Source organism: Neolamprologus brichardi, chromosome 16 (assembly GCF_056152115.1).
Source record: "Neolamprologus brichardi isolate AB-2024 chromosome 16, ASM5615211v1, whole genome shotgun sequence".
NCBI classification, from domain to species: Eukaryota; Metazoa; Chordata; class Actinopteri; order Cichliformes; family Cichlidae; genus Neolamprologus; species Neolamprologus brichardi.
In genome coordinates, this window is record NC_142119.1 from 19,264,387 (window position 1) to 19,285,237 (window position 20,851).

Genomic DNA, 20,851 nt, shown 5'->3' on the forward strand with positions numbered 1-20,851 from the left:
CTGTGGCACCCAGCGTGGTCTTCTGCTTCTGTAGCCTTGCTACTTCAAGGTTTCATGTATCAGGCATTCAAAGATGCTCTTCTGTGCACCTTGGTTGTAATGAGTGGTTATTTGAATTACTGTTGCCTTCCTGTCAAGTCAAACCTCTGACATCATCATTTTTGCCCACAAAACTGCCACCCACTGGATAATTTTCTCTTTTACGGGTCATTCTCTATATTCCCAAGAAATGGATCTCAGGAAAATCAGAGTACATCAGAAGTTTCTGAAATATTCAATTCAGTCCAGTCCATCTGGCAACAAAAAGAATGTTTAAAGTCACTAAAATCACGTTTCTTCACATTATGATTCTTGGCTTGGTCAACTTTACAATTTCTATATGTCTAAATGCATTGAGCTGCAGTCATGTGATTGCCTGATGAGATAATGGTGTTATCGATATGTTGAACAGGACAGCTTTCGACATTTTCCAGGGTTTACATGCATTGTCATTGTTAGCCCCTTTTAAAGGCGACGCTTGCCTCGAGTTCTTCACCTTTTTCTCAAAGACACCCTCTGGAGGAAGCTCATGCATTGCTTGTATGCAACGTCATTGTTTCAGTCACTACCCACTGCTTGTGTCCATAGCACAAGGTAGGAATGTAGACAGACAAGCTAATCAACAGTTTTACTGTCACATCTGCATTACTACACTACTTTAGTTCTTCCGCTTCACGCTGCGAAACGCCCAAGTGTGAGGTCGAGAGCATCACCTGACGAAGTCAAGAGAGCCATCCTGAGACCAGCAAAGTCGAGCCACTCCCCTACTTGGCTGCTCCTAGAAATTCTCTCCATAAAATTCAGAGAATCGCCTCAGAACTTTTCTGACCAGTTTATGATGTCATTGTGGTTAGAGCCATCTTTTATATACGGTCTATGGATATAAACATTTTATGTATAACAACTATTTTGTTGACTTTTTCAAAATGCTGAGTCAGTTTGAGCAGACTAAAGGTAAAGCCCCTGCCAGATGTGAAGCAATAAGCTGCTAGCTCGTTGCCTGTTTATACTTGTATTGGGGATCATTTTGAACTGCGGGGTAACTCAGCAGGACAGTGCAAGTTGAACTGACTTAAAATAAACCTCAGTTGTCACGTTTTTGCAATTTAATTGCTTAAGGAAACATTAAACCTTACATATCTTTGCTTGTTTTAAGTGAAACTGAGTAAATATATTGTCTATTGCAACAAGATCTCAGTGACCATGAACACAAAATCAACAAAAGCTAGTTTTTGCCCAGTAACCAAGAGATGTGGTGTTACTTTTATACTTTAGATGGTGTAAATCACACCCACTTTTTTCTTGCGTTTCTTAAAACCCAAACTGTGTTTCTGTTGTTCCACAGGTGATGGCTGTGGCCCCAGTGTACTTGGCCCCGAGAGTGGGACTCTGTCCTCTCTGGGATACCCAAGGACGTATCCGAACAACACTGTGTGTGAGTGGGAGATCAATGTGCCGCATGACAAGAGGATCCATTTTCTCTTTGCTTTATTGGACATAGAAGACAGCGACTGCCAGGTCAACTACCTCCGCCTGTACAACGGCATCGGTCCAAACAGGAGCGAGATTGGTGAGGGTGACAGGCGGATGTTAAACTGGACTTAATGTTTTGTAGAGGGCAAATCCAAGTTGGTGTTAAAAACAAACATGCAGTAAACAATACAGAGTAAGGGAATCCTGCTTGTGTCAATATAAAGCAGCAGATCAGTCTGTGATAGGTTTTTGTCAGGTTTTGGACTGATCTTTGGAAAGCCCTTCTCTGTGCGTCATTTTAACACTGCCTATTGGGTGTCAGAGTCTAACAATTTTCTGAAATCAACAGTTCAACATTCACACCCACTCTGTGTCATGATTGGCCGGTGTCCAAAGATGAGAGAGACTGTACCCACAGTTTAATCATTTTTCTCTAGCTTTCCTTTCTTCTGTCACTCTTCTTACAAATAATGAACTACCATACTACTGAAGAGACTGTGTCATTGTTATTAACCCATTATCTTAATTCTGTTGCGTCTTCCTTTTCTTGATGATGTCTGGCTTTTCACTTCAGTGTTGTGTGCGGACGTTTGAAATGCCTGCAAACGCCTCTTCTTTCAGATGAGCTTGGAAAACGCGTCTTATGAGCAGATAATGAACATTATCTGTTTATAGGCACAGAAGAAATGTGGTTATTACATTAAAGGAGTTAAATGTCAGGAAATTGGAGGACATATTGTCTTTCACTGTTATAACCTCGCCATTGTAAGTTATTAGGCAGATTTCGCCCTGATCTCAGCCAAGGGTGGATTATTTTAAGCTATGGGTGTTTTTGGGCCGTTTAATACGCTAAAGTCAGAGTCACTGCATGATGCATAGGGAATATAAAGCCTGCTAAGGTCATGCGTTTGTTTCCAACATTGGTCTTTGCTAATACGAGGTGCTAATACATACTACTAATACAGATGCACAGCAGCGTCTCTGAGCCTTTTTATTATTGAGTTTCTCATATTTTTGCCATCAGATGTCTAACTTTGGTAGATCAGAAGCGATCAGAGCAATAAGAAAATTTTGGCCTATTATCACAAGTGTTATATTTAGTATAAACTGAGCAAAACTCGTTTTCATTGCCAAAGCCATCCACCAAACTTCCAGAATCCAGGTCAAGATCTTTTACTTTCCTATTTTTGAAAAGGTTAGAACACTGTGTATCTTATTGTAATGATCATAGCGTATGTATGTACAAATACATACACATGCAGTGATTATAAACATCTATACGTTTGAAAAATGTATTATAAATACCAATTCTTCTGATTTTTTTTTTTTTTGAATATATTTTACTTTCGTCACCCCCGTCTGAATGCGTTGTTACGTTTGTGTCGCTATATCAGATTTAAAGTAATACATGCTTAAAATAATCAGTTGTAACATTTTTTATGTCTATGTGCTATTTCCAATTAAGTATTGGCTTTAAATAATTTACAAAATTCTGCACTCCGCTTTCATCTCACACAGCCTCAGCAACAAGTTTATGCCTCCTAAATTATTGGTCAAATTCTAGTGAAATGTGCATATGTTTCTCACCTAATGGGTCTTTACCTGAACTGCGCTCACGGTCAAGGTCACATTTGTCATTTTACGTGCAATAACCTGTGAATTGAGCCGGACGAGCTGCTGCCTGATTGTGTAAATTTTTAATAACCAGATTGACAATGTCCCAAGGTTTTTGGAAACACTATTGGCTTATATCAATCTAAAATATTGCTATGTATGGGTGTAAAGCATTGGAAAGTGTATTATAATACATGATGGTGCACATGAATATCTCAACAAATATATCAGTCTGTGGCTGACGAGTCTGCATCATATTTATGTTATTATTATAATATATTTATATTATAATTTAGGCCATTATGACCATGAAGGAGGCTCTTTATCAGAAGGTTAAGGTAAAGACCTGCATTTAACTTGGTGAACCCTGGAGAAATAAAATTAGATTGACTTTTCCCAGAATATATCCGAGACACTCCTCAAGTCCATCTTACTTAATGAAACTGATGAAATCTTGTTTTTGTGGTTTTGTGTTGTTTTTTTTTGTTTGTTTGTTTGTTTTGTTTTGTTTTTTGGGGCATTAATTTGTGTAACTGACCAGCCTCTTCGTATCCCTGTTCTGCTTAACAGTGAAGCTCTGCGGGTTGGGTCTGAAGGTTGAACATCTGTTCAATTCCACTGGCAACCAGGCCACTGTGCAGTTCATGAGTGGGACCCACCATACTGGACGTGGTTTCTACCTGTCCTACTCCACCACTGAACACGCAGGTAACGGCAGACTCTCAGCTCACCCACGGCGAAGTCTCTCATCGTCTTCTTATCATCCCAGCCTGCAGTAACAGTCGTGTGGTTCAGAAATCTCAAGTTTGAGCTTGTGTGCACGTCTTCTTCGGCCCCGGGGGTGGGGGAATAAGACTTGATTCAGCGATTGTGAGTTTGGGTTAATCACAGCTATTTCGTTCTGCACCTTCACATTATTTTAACAGCTCTGAAGTAATCTGGGTGTTCTGGAAAAGTCTTGCACGCAGATCAGTAACACATGGGTTTGTCTAAAAGCTGGCAACCTGTTACTGTTGGTGTGTGAGAACTGCAGATCTCCCTCCTGTTGGATCATCCAGTTTTCTCTATGTTTGTCAAAAATCCTGCCGGTGTTAGTGGATGAAAACGTCAGTCGATCACTCTGGGCAAAAGTGATACACCTAATTGGCCAACACTGCAACCTCTAGACGGGACTGTCTAAGTTTTCTGTTTCTAATGGGTAAAGTTAGAACAGGTCTGACTTTCTACGGCTGCCTTAAACATCTTTTTGAGGATTGTGCAGTTTTTCCACTGGGCCAATTCAGATGTGTCCAAACACTTGGAACCAAGAGAATCTTTAATGGGGCTGACTTGACATTTTATTTTGCTAATTTAATCATCTGCCTCTTAAAGAATTCCATTTGGTAAATGACAAACTGATGTAATGGAGTTGAAAGCACGCGCATGCTAATAAATAGATATTTGGCCATTGTGCACATTCTTGGTGCTAGTTTCTGGGAAATAACCTTTCTTCAATGTCCACTGTGCGTAAAAACAATGTCACTCTAAGTCATATTTGAAAAATAGTGCTTTTGTATTGCCTGGATATTTAATATCATATATTAGTCGCAACAAGTTAGTCAATTAGAGGCTGCAGAACATCCTTTCATCTGATTGCTCGATTTAGATCCTTTGGTTTTTTCCCCCCAGTTTAAAAAGGAAATGGTTCTAAATATTTGTGTGTTAGTGCAAAAAGCCCCTTCACACACACACCGGCTAATATGTTCTCATACTGACAGTGTTATATGTATGTTGAATGTTTTTATGATCAGGACCAATGTAGATGACATGCATGCCTCATTATCCTATAAGCAAACGATATCCATGGTGATAAAAAGACCTCACAAAAAAAGAAATGTGGGAGTTGAATAGAGAACTGTGTGTTCACTTCTGTGGCGACGGCGCTCGAGGCCGCATGAGAGGCTTTTTCCGATGTGGTGTTTGCTCACCGCTGAATACGAATTTAAACATGCAGCAAAGATAAGGAGCTGCTCTGCTGTGAATGTGATGTTCCCATCAGCCACATGTCTGGAATTCCAGCTGCAGTATGTGCAGGGTGATGATGCTAGTGGGCATCGTTTCAGATGGCTGTTTTTCTTACATAAATGCAAGAACAGCGAGGGGTGGCATGAGCAGATGCTAACCACTGAATGTGCACAATTTTGGGTTTAGTCAGATTGAAAATTAGCAGCATACCATGACTGGGAAAAAAGTAAATCTACTGTTTTCTTACTGGATGTGTTCCCACTGGGCTGTGATGGTTAAAGCTGAGTGTAGTTAATGAAAGTAGCAGGGAGGGGGTGAAGGAAAATCCAGACTTTTTGGGAAGTGGAAAAGGGGCAAAGCCACAGTGAAGCCACAATGGCACTGAGGGGTAAAAGGAAGTGAGAGTAATTGAAAAAATATTCATGGTTTGTGGTTTTATTGTAAGACTTGCATCCTGTGAGAAAGTCCTAATTGAGCTCAACTGTGATATATACACAGTAGTGAGGTTGCAGGATTAGATGAATTGTAACGGACACGAGAAACAGCCGGTGGCAGCTCGATCCAAGTCACTCATGTTAGAGTTCTGCACAGGGACAATGGGGACAAAGCTGTACGTTAGCTTAATTACCAAGGATTTAAAATTAGAGATTTATTTCCTTAGTAAGCATCTCCCTTGTTTCTGAAGACGTGCCTCGTCATGTGGATGCTTTGGAGTTAAATGGATAATTGGAGCCACAAGAAGAAAGCCGCAGCAGTGACGTGTGTGCGACGCAGTAATATTTTTGTCTTGGCGGTTATCTCAGCTCGACTGAATCACACTGCAAGACAAACAAGGCCATCAGTGCGCCCAGCCACTTTTTCCACAAAGGCGCTGATGTGCGTGATGTCGTCTTGTAACTGATGCATGCAGATGAGCGTGGGTGGACAGTTTGCACAGCTAAGTAACTGAGTAGCCATGGTGATTGGGGGTGTTTGTCATTTTTTTTGACTCATTGGTTGGTCTGCCAGATAAAGGGTTTTATTTTTCTCTTTGTAATGTGGTGAAGACTCCCACACACTGACCATCTCCACGAGGTTTATTTACACTTCTTAGTAGCCCACATCATCCTGTTGGACTTCACGTCCACACCCAACTCACATACCCCTCCAATAACACACATCCTTCACTGGATGACTTTAACGTGTTCAACCTTGATGTGAAAAACGACCAAAATTGCTCCAAAATGAACTGATTCCAGCTACTTAATGCAATTACTTTGCTGTGTTTATTTGTCTGCTGTGATCCACTGAACATCTGCTCGCTTGAACAACACAAAATAAATAAAAAAACATTTCAACCTGAGTGCTCTGGATGGTTGCTTTTAGCCATTCTAGCAGCGGTGCACTCTGTTGAATGGTCCATCTCACCACTTTGCTCCACAGCTGTTTAATGTTTAATGTACCCACCCTCGTGGCACTCCGAGGAATCCCAGTGGGGCTTATGATTCGCTCACTGTCACCGTGAGGCCAAATTTAGTCAGAACGTTGGATTTGTCGAAATGTATGTTTAACATTAATCAGCGATTACGATGATGATTAGCTGGATATGGTAAACGGTTCAAAAGGTAAAGAAGCTGAAAGGGTGGATTTAAGAAGAAAAAAAAAAAAAGTGGGTGATACTTGCAGAGAAACCAGTTCGGACACTGTTTGTTTGCCTTTGCAGATCTAATCACCTGCATGGACAAGGGAATGAACTTCACCGAGGCAGAGTACAGGTAAACGGAGTTTGCTTTTTGTGCATGTCGGCGCACTGATTATACTGGTGGATATAAATTGTGCACGTGCCGCTCTCTTTTTAGGAAGTACTGTCCGGCAGGCTGCTTGACATCTACAGAGGAGATTTCTGGAACTATACCCAATGGTTACAGAGAGGTGGGTACACGCCCCGTCTATGCACAGACATACACGTGCATCGCTTTTATTTATGTTTTCTTAGCTACAAGTTATCTTTGTGAAGGAGGCGAAAGGAGCGGTGGCTCAAACGTGTCTTGGATTGATGACCTCACAGCACCCCCGCTGCGTGTGAGGTCACGGGCACTAAGTCTCTGGTTGATGACCTCATGTTTAGAGCTTGAGGATGTCTCATAAGGAGCGAAGGGAGGAAGGGAGCGAGAGAGGGAGTGGTGCTGCTGGCTGACGGGAGGATAGGGAGGAGCGTGGGGTTGTGCTTCAGGGAACGAGGCGCCCCACAGGAACAGAGGAGGGGCAGGGTCAGCGGGTGAAAGGGAGGTGAGATAATAGTTTGGCCGAAAATAATAACCTTGTAATCCAGTCCAGCTGCAGGAGGGTGCTGAGCAGGGCTGTGTGTGTGTGTGTGTGTGTGTGTGTGTGGGGTGTGTTTTTGGAGAGCAAAAAGCCTGAAGAGTGAATCATTGTGATTAGAAGTTGGAGAAACCCTTTGTGTACGTGCATGCCTGAGCCGCTTTTGCTTGTGTGCATGTGATTCATTCATGATTGTGTCTTTGAGTGTGGAATATGATGGTGAGTGTGTGTGTGTGCGTCTCTCACAAGGATCAGTTTCTACACCCAGATCATAATCCTGCAGCTGACTTTAGTTTTTTTTAAAAATAATTTTACTTCACAGATTTATTCGGTGATCCATGTTCTACTATTTATTTATTTATTTATTTATTTATTAAAATTTCCATCTCCCACTTATAACACGTGTTAGTCTTGTGTGTTAGCGTGGTTTCCTCTGCTGGAGGCAGGGCAGTGTGGTTTGGAGCATTACTTTGTGTTTGTGTTAGTGGTTTTGGCTGGCTCTTTTAAGGATGCGGTATGTGTTTTTTGGGGAAGTTTAAGAGTCACACGGAAAGTGTTGATTGCTTGTGGCAGCCTCTAACTGCTATGCGTGTTTGTGAATACATGCGTGGGCTTGTCACTATTTCCCCCCCCTTCCCCCACAATGCCAGCGTGGGTCTTTCCCGTAAGACGATTTTCCCCCTCGCACCACCAGCTGCTCATCGGAAGGAGCTTGTGGCCAGAGCGGGATCAGGTTTTGTCAGTTTCTCAGTGATGTGGCACCAGGTTTTGACAGGAATGCAGCTGGGAGGGAATCATTACCTTCATTGCCACTTATTATCCTCTGTGCACACAAGTGACATCATCCTGACTCATCAGCCTTTATCTCCCTCGGTTTGAAGGTTAAGCGATTATGCTGCAAAGCGGTACTGCCTGTTTCCACTCAGCAGCTTGAAAATGGAGCAAATTTGTAATGGCACCGCATGTGTGCCACATAGGAACGCCACTACTACTCAGATTGTCTTTCCTTTCCCAAAACTTCATGATTCCAAAAAGTTTAACTTTTCAAAGTCTGTGTTTGTGAGGCAGTAAAGATATGGTTTTCAATTTTTTTTTATTTTTTTAATTTTTATTTTTTTAGCAAAGAAACATAAAATGAAGCGTTTTTCTATTGATGAATCAACTTGTGGGTCCTCTGTTGAGGGGGGGAATCCATCCATCCATCCATCCATACATCCAGCTATCACAGGGGAAGAGGCGGGGTGCATCTGAAAGCCTTTTTCTAGTCTGTTTCTACTCTATATTCAGACTTTATGCTGAAAATCTTTGCAAACTAATATGACCAGTCGTACATTAACAACATCAATGACAATGGCCCAACAGACTACAAGTCACAAGACTACAACATGCAGTCAACATTCATGCAGACAGGAACGACTGGTAGAAAACAGAAACATCAAGACTGGATGTTTCTCTTGTGACCTGCGAGGTCTGATGAAGTGAAAGAAGTGGACTTTTTAGGTGATTTAAAGTGGTTATAGTAGAAAACAAAGTCTCTCTGAGACGACACTGTTTAACTTTCATTCAAATTTTAACCTCTTTAAATGTCCTTCTTAAGTGATTTCCAAATAGCAAGAATTATTATTTTTTTTTAATCTCATGAAAAGTGCATTTCAGATGTTAGTTGTATCTTTTATTTTGGTGAATCAGGTCTGATTCACTTACTCTTTAGTTAATCTGATCTGGTTTGTAACAACAAAAGGACATAATGATAAGAATATATCAGTTTAATCCTTTGTTCCTTTCGTTCCACAGTCCTCCCCTCTGTGTGTGGCAGCAATCCATGCAGGTGTGGTGTCCAATGCAGCAGGAGGGAATATCAGTGTGGTCAACAGCAAAGGCATCTCTCACTATGAGGGCACACTGGCTAACAATGTCACTTCCACTGTGTAAGAGATTCACCACAGTACACACATGCTCTTCTTCTCTGTTTGCTCCTCTTATTAAACCAGATGTAGTTGGTCTCTGTCCTAGAAGGTTAAATATATATGCAAATATAAATGATTCTGACAGTTTGGTAAATCATAATATTTGCTGGATCTTCTTTCTTACTCCTTAGAGGAACTCGGTCAGATAGCCTGTTCACCTTCACGACCAACGGTGAGTCATCCAGGGTCTTTGCTGTATTGTTTTTCCTATTAAGGACATGATTTTCAGATTCTGTTCACTTGCTGTCGATGACATGTTTTTGTGAGAAATACAAGATACAATTTAAAATTGATTTGTAAATAAGTTGCTTAAATGTTTTATAGGTTGCTTAAGAAACATCCTCTGTTTATCAACGGGGGGAAAACAAGGGAAAGAGACACTTGTTTAAAGAATTATGATGAATTTCACTTCCTTACTGTCATTGTTTTGGTAGGGGTGTTTTTAGGTGCTTGTATGTCATTATTTTGTCAGGGGGCTTTTTAAAATGTGATTGTCTGTAAAGAAAATATCATGTCCGAGCTGGAAAATTCTACAGGGCTCCAAATCTAATGTCAGAGACTGGACATCCAAATATTTTGGGGGACTTTCCCCTGGAATTTCTGTTGCTACAGGCGTCATCAACTAGGATGTAAATCTTGAAGGTTACCTTTTAATGCCATGCAACCCAAGCTTTATTTCATTTCTTAAAGATTTTCTATTCTTATTACTGAAGCTAAGGGTCTGTTTGTGCTTTCAGGCTGCTATGGAACGCTGGGTTTGGCATCTGGGGGCGTTGCTGATACTCAGCTCAGTGCTTCGTCTGTGATGGACTGGAGCACTCGTGTGTGGGCACCGTCAGGGGCACGGCTCAAAAAGGAGGGACTGCCATGGGCCCCTTCTCAGAGTGACCAGCAGCAGTGGCTGCAGGTAGATCTCAAGAAGGAGAAGCGGATCACAGGTAAACAAAATTCTAATAACAAAGTTATGTTCATTCAATAAACACAACACATACACATACATTACAGCCACTGTCTCTAATTTAGGTTATAGGCTTAGCTGTAAAATCTCACCAGGCTTCAGTGGATGATTGGCTGGTGATTCTCTGACGTTGTCTTGTATAAAACATCAACTGTATATAAGTAACTTAGATTTAATGTTTGAGTAAAAGACAAAGGAAGAAGTATTAACATATACGATCCTTCCCCCTCCTGTCTAGTGAATGATCACAATAATATCTTACTCTCAAATCACATACTCGTGAGCCATATACACATACGGGTGCATTTATACCTATCCATTGATATATACATGTAAAGAGTGAACGTATTAATGTATTTATATACACATATTAGGGCTGTGCGATATGACCAAAATCTCATATCCCGATATAAGACATCTATCGTCCTGATAACGATATAAATCACAAAAAAATTAACATTTTCTGTAAATTCTGTGAATCTCGGGCAGCTCGTCTTGCGGGGACTGTTTCCAGCTGCGCGTCATGTACCTGGAGTCCAGTGTTTTAACAGATGCATGAAACTATACATTTTTAGACATAAGTTGTAACGGCCGCCGTTTTCTTTGTGAGTATTTATTACACGGCGTGCTGCGGGGAAAAGCCTGTTCTAACGTTTGATTCTAGGGTTTATTTTTTAGCACCTGTGATCACGTGATTCCGTTTATTTTGAAAAGTGTCAACAGGATCTTGAGCTTTATTGTGAAAGGTTTATGTGGAAAATAAACAAGCGGACACACAATGGTTTTACCGTTGTTGCTAACGACAACTCATAAAAACAGGTGCTTGTCCGTCTGTAGTGTGGTTATATAAAATATAAGAGAAAGAGAGAACTTAAAGAAATTAATATAGCCACTACAGTGACCATCAAAACGATGAAAAAATATTGCCATAAACAGTTTATTTTGCGACACCACGAAACAAACGATAGCAAATGATAAAATAGACGTTTTTATATCGTCATCCGATATATATCGAACAGCCCTAACACATATGTACATACACTCACATGCATATGTACATATACACCTTTGAATACCTATATGGACATTCAGATACCACTCAGAGCTTCCTCATCAGTATTTTAGGAAAATGTTTGAACATTTCTGTGTATGTAGTGTGCATGCCATGGGCACAGTTATAGCCCCTTCCAGACATTTGTGTTATGAGTCATTATTGTTGTTCTCAATTCAGAAGGCAGTTGCTTACTTCTGAGCCTCTGTAAAAGGGGCAGGGCAGTTGCACCACTGGCATGCCACAAGTGTTTGGTTGATGCTAAAAGAAAAATAATTCAAAAAATATATATCAAAAATAGAATTCCAACTGGTCGTAGCAAATGGCTGCCCTTCCCTGAGCCTAAATCTGCCGTTGGGTTCTTCCTGTAAAAAGGGAGTTTTTCCTCCCCACTGTTTCAAAGCGCTAACGCAAAGGGGATCGTCTGGTTGTTGGGCTTTCTCTTTATTATTGTACGGTTTTTACCTTACAATATAAAGTGCCTTGAGGAAGTGTTGTGGTGATTTGGCACTATATACATAGAATAAAATAAAATAAACCTTTTGCAAATTAATGAAATAAACAATTTTACAATATCTATGACCTTTTACTACTTATAATATAATTTCTATATAGTGAGGTGAGGTACGCCATCTCATTTACAACGGAGGCAAAGACTTGATCATAGCTGAGATGATGATTGCATAAAAACAGATCTAAGAGATACCAGAGCTCAAGCTTCACAACAAATGCATTCCATGTAAACCATTTACTGTATGTGGCGCTTGAGAATGCCTGATGCAAGACTGTGGTTTCCATAGAACTCAGTATCTCTTCTCATCTCTGATTAAAAAACGCCAGACGGTAAATACAGGATGTAGTAAATGGGGAGTGATTCTGGACACAGCCGCAGTCCTGAGCTTTCAGTCGAGTCAGCTGTACGTCATCTTCCTGTTTCCTCTCTCTGTGCATGCATCCAGGAATCATCACCACTGGTTCTACCCTCAGCGAGGAAAAGTGCTACGTTTCAGCATACCGGGTCCTGTACAGTAACGACGGCAAGCAGTGGTCCGGCTACAAAGAATCAAATTCTGTACAAAACAAGGTAATCAATAAACCCTGCTCGCTCAACAGTTACAAAAACAAAAAGAGTGCAAAGCAAAATGACGTAACCCCCTTCTTCCAATTGGTGCAGATGGACCAAAATATCACTTTAGAAGTCTGCAGAGACACTAATATGGATTGTTACCAGAGCAGCTACTATTGACTAAGAGATGTTTATGGCAGGAAATTGGAGCAGTCAGTGGTTTGAGTTAAGTGCTGTGGTAGACAAGTCTGGACACTTGGGCATTAATAATGGATGGATATGGATTTAGTGGCAGAGTTCTTGGGCTGAAACTGCTGTCTATCAGTTCCTTTCTACTGGGATTCTCAGTCTCATATTGTGTGGAGGAAAGTAATTATTAGCTTGCCAAGTTGGAAAGTAATCAGCTTATAGTGCATTTGTCCTCAAACTGTTCCTGCAGCTGTTACTACAGTTGGGTTCAAACCTCTGACACAAATAAGAGCGCTTGTTATTATTTTGTGTTAGATTTTTCAAGGCAACAACAACTACGGAGACGAGGTGAGGAATAACTTCATTCCACCAATCGTGGCCCGGTTTGTGAGGATCAATCCCATCTCGTGGTACAAGAGAATTGCACTCAAGTTGGAGCTGCTTGGCTGCCAAGTTCCTTCAGGTAAATGGAGTGTTTACTGGCAGATCAGCAAAGTGAGCTGATCAACACAGATGTATGTATTGTGCAAACGTTTCGAGACACCGCTCATTTCTTTATATTTTGCTTCTCTGGAGCCAGGCTTTCTCTTGTACCTGATTATTATTCAACTACTTAATACTGGCCTATGAATCATTTCAGAAAAAAAACCCAAACAAAAAAATGACACCAAACTCTGATGAACTATAATTGTCTCCCCATATAACAGACAAACTAACCAAAGAGCCAATTTTCAATTTAGATTTAAATTTTAAACCTTTGTAACTAGTTACTAGATGGTTTCAGTGGAAGAGTGGTTGGCACGAAACCTTGAGTCTTAAGGAAGGGAAACATGGAGAAAAGAGATGCCAAATTACAGAATAACAAAACTAAAAATCAGGGGGAGGGGAGGTCAAACAGCAGTGAGCATGTACAGCTACATGTAAAACATGGTGGAGGTGCTTTCATGGTTTGGGGCTATATTTCAGCCAGTGGTGTTGTCAAAGTTGGTGCAGTACCACCTGGAAAGCAGTAAAAACATATCTGAATAGGAAAAAAAACACAACGGAACGCCTCTAAGTCATGGATTGGCCTCCCAGGGCTTGGATCTCATTACTGAAGGAGTGTTGAATCATCTTGATGGAACAGAACAAAAGGCAGCCAACATCCAAAGAAGAGGTTTGAATGTCTTTTAAGATGGACAACTATTCCTGAAGGCTGCTTAAATAGATTATACAAATGCTTCCTAGCAGATTTCAGGCTGTGTTGAAGAATAAAGGTGGTCATACCAAATGTTGACTTTCAAGCCCGTTAAAATTGTACAGACTGTGTATTTCCATTGAATATTTCCACATTTCATTAACTTGCTAGAACAAAATGTTTCCATGTTCCCAGCAACAAATAAAGAACTGCAGGGTGGCTTGAGACATTAGCACCGTACTGGAAGTACATTTGTATTCATTTATTTGCAGAAAGGCGCACGACAGATTTGAGGCCAAGGATGCCCCCTCCCCGTCGTACTCCTGGCGGCACAAAACATCCACCTCACCTTGGCCAAACAACACCTACCCCGAACATAAGAAACACCACCATGCCTCCCCACACTGGTAAAGGTGCGTGCAGTTTTTGACAACAACACTAAAAAAAATAGTATTTTTATATTATAATAACTTTGTGCATTCCCCCCCCCCCATCCCACACATTTTTAGATGTGACTCTGGCAGCAGTCCTGGTTCCCGTGTTGGTCATGGTCGTGACTCTCATCCTGATTGTGTGTTGTGCTTGCCACTGGAAGAACAGGTATTCATCTTCTTTCTTCGTGTTTTTTTTTTGTTGTTTTTTTTTTTGTTGTTTTTTTTGCCCTTTTGACTTTACTCGTCTCTGACAGGAAAAAGACTTCTGAGGGAACGTATGATCTTCCTCACTTGGATAGCACAGGTACGTCATCGCCGTGCAGGACAGCTCAGCTTACCTGGATGTGTTTTGTGGACTTACTGTTGCACCTCTGTGCATCTGTAGCAGACTGGTGGAAAAGCATGAAGCAGCTACTGCCCTCCAAGATGGTGGAGACGGAGGATTCGGTGCGATACAGCAGCAGTGAAGTCAGCCGTCTAACGGGGAGGGGTGTCGTACCAGGGCTGCATGCTGAACCTGCAGGTAAATGCTGTCGCCTGCAGTAGCTGCTGAAATAACCAGGCGTTCTTAGTACAGGGTACTGTGTTGATCTGTTTGCATATTAACTTACACTTGAAAGATGCCTCCAGTATGTTAACATAAATCATTCAGTGGTTCAGTAGAATCAGTGCTAATTTTGTCGAATTAGGTTTGTATTTATTGACATGCAGTATTGGAAAAATGCAACTGCTACCATCCTGATTTCTTTTTTTAAATATTGTTTTTATGCATATTTGTTACACTTACAGGGCTTTAGAGTGCGACCAATTTGGTCGCAAATGCGACCGTATTTTTCAGTGGTGCAACTAAAAAATAAAAAATAAAAAATTTGGTCGCACCTGTGCGACCAACTGTTCGGGTGCAACTCTCCATGTGGTCAACAACAGACACACATTATGCCCCTATCGTGGACTAAACCAATCAGAGATAGTCAGGGGCGGGACCTCTCTGATTGGCCGTGGTTCAGTTGAAAGTGCAGGTGGAAGAGAGAGGTGAGTAGTCTGAATAAGGCGATATCAATTTATTAACGGATTCCACACAAAGACGTAAACACAGAGCGGACCCGACACATCAGAATCAGCTTTGTCTTTCTCGGCTTTCTCACCCGACGGCTCGTACATGGATACGCTGTCGGAGCTTAGCGTTTCTGATGCGTCTGGTCCGCACTGTGTTTACGTCTTTTTTGCGCTGATTCTGAGCTGCAGGTTTTGTCTCTCTCCAACTAAAATTTGCTGAGCCAGCAGCAAAAGAAGCAGCAAACTACGCTTCACATTTGATCAATGTCGTCATGAATTCCCTCTGACTTTTGCTGTTTTGCTTCCACCACGATAAAAATCACACTTCCTGCACAGCTCTCTGTGTGTACTTCAGGAACAGTTTCCCGTCTCAAATCTGTTTTCTGCATTATTCATTCGCTTATTACCCACCAGTCTACCGTTGTTTACAGCGCTGTCTTTTTCTTTTTCCACTTAAATGACCTCTGACAAGAAAGCCTAATTTTTGCTCTTCAATAGTGAAGAAATTTAAACTTCTTAAAATTATGCAAAATTGCAGAATATTGCAGAATATTTTTAAGGTTATCTGCTATAAAAAGCCAGACCAGGAAAATCTCCTTCATGTTTTTCTGTGTTTTATTCTCAGTTACTTTCAGACAAAGGCATCTGCTGTGATTTTCACAATTCTGATGAAGTCTCATGTGTATCAGTACTGATAAATGATCAGAATTATAATATTTCTGACTGTCTGAGGCTAAATTGAATCGAATCAGGACTTTGAGAACCGGAATCGAATGGATTATAGAAATCAGTGATGATACCCAGCCCTAGTGAGCAGCCTAGGCCTGAGAGAAGTGGATGTAGCTGTGGGTAATAAGAAAAGATGAAAAGAACCATTGATAACCTTTTTGTTAAGTTAAGGCCTGATCCTTCTGAAATTCATAGCCAGTGCTCTGACACGGTGCCATCAATCTTTGAATGCTGAAAAAGCACAGTGTATCCAGAAAACACATTATATGCTGCAATAAATGCACTGCCCAAGTGTCCCCTTTCTCACTGCCTTTCAGCAGCATGCAGCAGCAAACAGGTCGTCAGAGGAGGCCAAGATGATGATTAAGTTTAACATTTTCTACAATATTGACAAAGCACTTTAAGCACAAGATTGTTAGTTAATAATTTAGAAATGAATATTGTCTGTATGGACTCCCCCCCCCCGACAAGAAGGTGCACATGTAAAACTGCGGTGTTAAACGATGCGGTTGAAAAATTTGTGTGCGTCTAACTTTTGTGCCGGTACGCCTAAATATTTAAAGTTAGGCGTACCGGCGCGCCCATGTCAAAAAGTTAGTCTAGAGCCCTGACTTATACATTTCAGATCATGAAAGTAATTTAAATCTTAGACAAAGAAAACCAGACTAAACACACAGTGCAGATTTTAAATGATGATTTCTTTTATTGAGGAGGAAAAAGTGATTCAGACCTACCTGGCCCTGCGCGAAAATGTAATTGCCCCCTAAACCTAATAACAGGTTGTGCCACCCTTGGCAGCAAAAACTGTAACCAAATGTTTGCAGTAACATAACGACTAATCTTTGACATCACTGCAGAGGAATTTAGGACGGCTCTTCTTTGCAGAATTGTTTTAATTTAGACACACTGGAAGCTTTTCCCAGCATGAACAGCTTGTTTAAGGTCTTCTCATTGTCCTGCTGCGTAACCCAGGTTTGCTTGAGCTTCAAGGACTTCCGGAAAAAAAATGAATTCAGGATTCCACCAATGACTGCAGTTAAGTTATCCTGAAGCAGCCCTAGGCCATGACACTACCACCACCATGTTTGACTCTTGGTTTGATGTTGTTCTGGGGTCTTTTGTGACCTGGATGAGTTGTCGATGTGTGAAGTTTTGTTGAAATTTCTCCTATTGTGGATTGTGTGGTTCACTGGAACCTTAGAAATGCTTTTGTAGCCCTTTTCTACTTTAGCTCCAGACTGATAGGTGTCAGTGACTTTGTTTCACAGCTGTTTCGTTAGCTTGTAGCTTGATTTGTTGCTTTCTGAGATCTCTTAGCCTGCTTCAGGTTCGACAGGTACAACAGGTTCTGTTTGAGTGATTTCTTGATTCAACAGGTCTTAATCAGGTCTAGTTGTGGAGAGTGACATTTACCACAGGTTTCCAAAAAATGTCATTAATCACAGTTAAATGGGGGAAATAGTATTTTCCCCCCTTAATAAATGCTATAATTTAAAAACTCAAAATTTTGTGCTTACTTGGGTTAAAATTGGTTTGATCTGAACCAGTTAAGTGTGACAAATATGCAAAAAAAATAACAAATTGGGAAGGGGGCAAATATTTATTCACAACACTGTAAAATGTTATCTAGTGTTTTCTTTTTCACACAAATCCAGAATCAAAGACTTTCACTTCCTGTCTGTAGCACTTAGCTCTGAGTGCACACATTCAATATCTGAGTGGTATTTATCGGATGTCCTCTAAATAAATCACACTTCTTAACATGTGAAGCTGTGACACAGATGTCTATTTTTATCAGTTAACTGTTGGTTTTGTTCTTTCTATAGAGTATTTGGCTAAAACAAAAAAAGGATTGAATAACATACTTTTAAATATACCAGTTTTTCCCACTTGATTCCCCACATCCTGGATTGCTGCTATAAACCTCTGTGCAGCTGCAGATTGCTTCTATAAAATTAGAAAGTTAAAGGCTTTTGTAACATAGAAATTCAATTGTTAATCGGTTTCCTTAGTTGCTTAGCATTCTAGAGAATTTGGGAGCAATTTCAAGAGGTAACCTGGTATCTGTAAGATGCCCTTGATTTTTAATATTTCTTTACTGTACACTTTCCTTTCAGAATATGCCCAACCACTCGTAAGTGGCGTTACAACATTAGGAGCAAGGTCAACCTTTAAACCAGATGATGGGCCTTCCCCAAGATACTCTGATCCAGACCTGTATGACGCCCCCATCTCTTCAGGTTTATGCCACGCCTACGCCGAACCCCTGCCATCTTCAGGATCTGAATACGCTACGCCCATTGTGGTTGACATGGGTTTGAAGCAGCCCTCGACTTTGTGTAATTTCATGGGCGCCAGGCCCGGCTCACTGCATCCATGGACAGACAGTGGCCAGTCAGGGAGCACTGCATACGATAGACCCAAAATTTCCACTGAGCTTTCCACACCCACTGAGGATCTGACTTATCAGGTACCTCAAAAAAGCACTCAAAAGCCAACAGGACAGGGCTGAAAAGCTTGAATGCACATGGCCTTAATCTGCCCCTCACTACCAACGCGACCCAGAGAATAAAGATGGGGTTGAGAGCCGTTGAGCTTTGGGCTTGAGTCTTGAATGAACACTACCTTCGCTTTAGATTCATCCGGAGATGTCTGTTTCCTAATTGTTTCTGCATGGCCACAAACAGCTTGTGTAGTGCCATTAGAGTCCTATCACTGAAATCACAAAGATGAATGTGCTCGTGCCAGGCGTGAGTCGGAAATGGATGAACGGAAAGAGTGGAGGGTGAAAAGAAGAACGCTGACTACTATTTGATAAAGACTTTGTCCCTGTTTTGTGATTTTTATTTTTTTTCCTCTTTTTAAAGGTCTTGCATCCTGTGAAACTGTGATTTCCATTCTGCCGCTGTCTGTTACACACTAAACAAGATCCAACTGAAATGTACCCGATGATTTACATCCATCGAATCTGAGGGTTTTCGTACTGAATTAATTGCATGTTGAAGAGTTTCTCGTTTGCAGCGAGACTCTTGCTTTCCACGGTACGTCGTTGTCTTATTTTTGTTTTAAAAGCATGACTTGAAATTGTGTATAGTTCTAGTAATTCCATTACTGCAATCCTGTTTAAAAACTCAAATGATTTATGAATATTTATTTTTTATTTCACATCCTGCTGATAAGGAGAGACTCTTTAATAGTAAGCATCCCGCCACTCAGTAACGCGCTGTTGTCGACACCTGACTGACAGTAAATTTTGTTTTATAGATGTATAAAAGAAAGGGTCAGGAGAATCAATCCAGTGAACGTCCAAAAATCCTCTTTTTGTTGTATTGGGAGACCAAATGTTGCCTTTTCTGTGTTTATGCAATGTTGATTCACAACAGAGCCGACTTTCACAATCGTGCCAACATCCCAAGTTTAGCCAAATAAACATTTGCGCAGTCTTAACTGATTTATTTTTTTCTGTTTTCTACATTGTTGGATGAAAGAAAAGGTACAAGTAAAAAGCGGTAGATGAGCAAACATGTTACAGCTGTGATAACTTTATAGTTTGTGTGTTTCTTAGATCGTGTTTTGTGGATCGTGGTGATTGTCTGGTGATGAAATTGGGTGTTGTGACTTGTTCCATTATTCGTATCTCTGTGCATCAGTGTCTGTACGTGCGTAAAGCTGTCGTCATATTTTGGCCTTGTGGGGTTTTTGGACAATTTACAGTGTGGCTTATAGTAGGACGTCGTCTGTAGCACCGATAGACCTGCGTTCCTCTCCTTCGCCTGTGCAACTCATGTGCAGGTGGAGGAGAAATGCAGAACAAGCTGGTTCATATCTTTTACAAGAACAGCAACCTGATCCTAAAGGTGTTGTTCCAACAGCTGTGCCACTGTCACGCTTTGATCGTGCTCAGTAACCAGTTTTCCAGAGCTCCAGGTTCTCCCTGGTCACAGAAGGGTTGAGTTTGTGGCTCTCACTGATTGTATATAGAAATAAAGAGTTTTTAAAAGAAAATGTTGTAGTACTTGGTATTTTTCAAGAAGATTTACTAATTATTTGTTTGTTTCTGTTTAATGTTTGGGTTGAATCCAGCCTGTGTGGAGTTGGATGTTCTCGTTGTCTGTATGGGTTCTTCTGCAGGTATTCTAACTTCCTCCCACAGTGCAAAGACATGCATGGGTTTAGGTTAACTGGTGACTCTGAATTGACAATAGGTGTTAATGCGAGTGTTGGAGGGTTAACAGTCTTTGTGTTAATCCTCCAACAGGTTAGTGGCCTGTGCTGGGTGTAATCTCCCTCTTGCCCTATGACAGCTTGGATTGCCTCCAGCCCATCTATGACCCCGAGTTGGATAAGTGGAAGAGAATGGATGGATGTTTTTCCTTTATTTTTTTGTGAAAGCTTTAACGTAACAACCCCACACCATAAAAGATGCCTCACCCTTTATGCTGGACTGTGAGCTATCAACTTGCTAATTACTGCCACGTTTTATGTTCATGTTCTCTCCCCACCCCAGAAAGAGTAACATGGGTCTCAAACTACTTCCTCAGAATTTGCTTGTCCAGTGTGTTGGACTGCCAGTGTAGCAGTTAACACATGGAAGACTGGCAGGAGACAAAATCCCAGTCTAAGAAGCTAGAGTGCTCTGAGCCCCAAGCCTGGATAAACGGGATTGTGTAAAATCTAATCTACAATCAAATGTGGCTCAATCTGCTGCGGTGACCCGTTGGGAAATAAGAGAGGGGCCAAAGTACCTTCAGTACGTTTATTTGACAAATACTGCAAAATTACACCCACTTCCT

At 41.1% G+C, this 20,851-nt stretch overlaps 1 protein-coding gene across 3 annotated transcripts in view; it reads left to right on the forward strand.

Annotated features, from left to right (window-relative positions):
- The window catches only part of dcbld2 (discoidin, CUB and LCCL domain containing 2), a 22,628-nt gene extending 2,565 nt beyond the window's left edge, over positions 1 to 20,063 (forward strand). Inside the window, exons 2-15 of one of the 3 annotated variants that reach the window (XM_006788207.3) lie at positions 1,385 to 1,609; positions 3,697 to 3,834; positions 6,833 to 6,884; positions 6,969 to 7,041; positions 9,226 to 9,359; positions 9,530 to 9,570; positions 10,136 to 10,336; positions 12,367 to 12,491; positions 12,978 to 13,125; positions 14,112 to 14,252; positions 14,349 to 14,439; positions 14,528 to 14,577; positions 14,659 to 14,796; positions 18,176 to 20,063. In XM_006788207.3, coding sequence (XP_006788270.2) covers positions 1,385 to 1,609; positions 3,697 to 3,834; positions 6,833 to 6,884; positions 6,969 to 7,041; positions 9,226 to 9,359; positions 9,530 to 9,570; positions 10,136 to 10,336; positions 12,367 to 12,491; positions 12,978 to 13,125; positions 14,112 to 14,252; positions 14,349 to 14,439; positions 14,528 to 14,577; positions 14,659 to 14,796; positions 18,176 to 18,570 — 1,952 coding nt within the window. In that variant the 3' untranslated portion in view covers positions 18,571 to 20,063. Of the gene's footprint in view, positions 1 to 1,384; positions 1,610 to 3,696; positions 3,835 to 6,832; positions 6,885 to 6,968; positions 7,042 to 9,225; positions 9,360 to 9,529; positions 9,571 to 10,135; positions 10,337 to 12,366; positions 12,492 to 12,977; positions 13,126 to 14,111; positions 14,253 to 14,348; positions 14,440 to 14,527; positions 14,797 to 18,175 lie in introns of all 3 variants that reach the window. The other 2 variants (XM_006788208.3, XM_035906838.2) reach the window with 2 other exon arrangements.
- Positions 20,064 to 20,851: the final 788 nt, after the last annotated feature.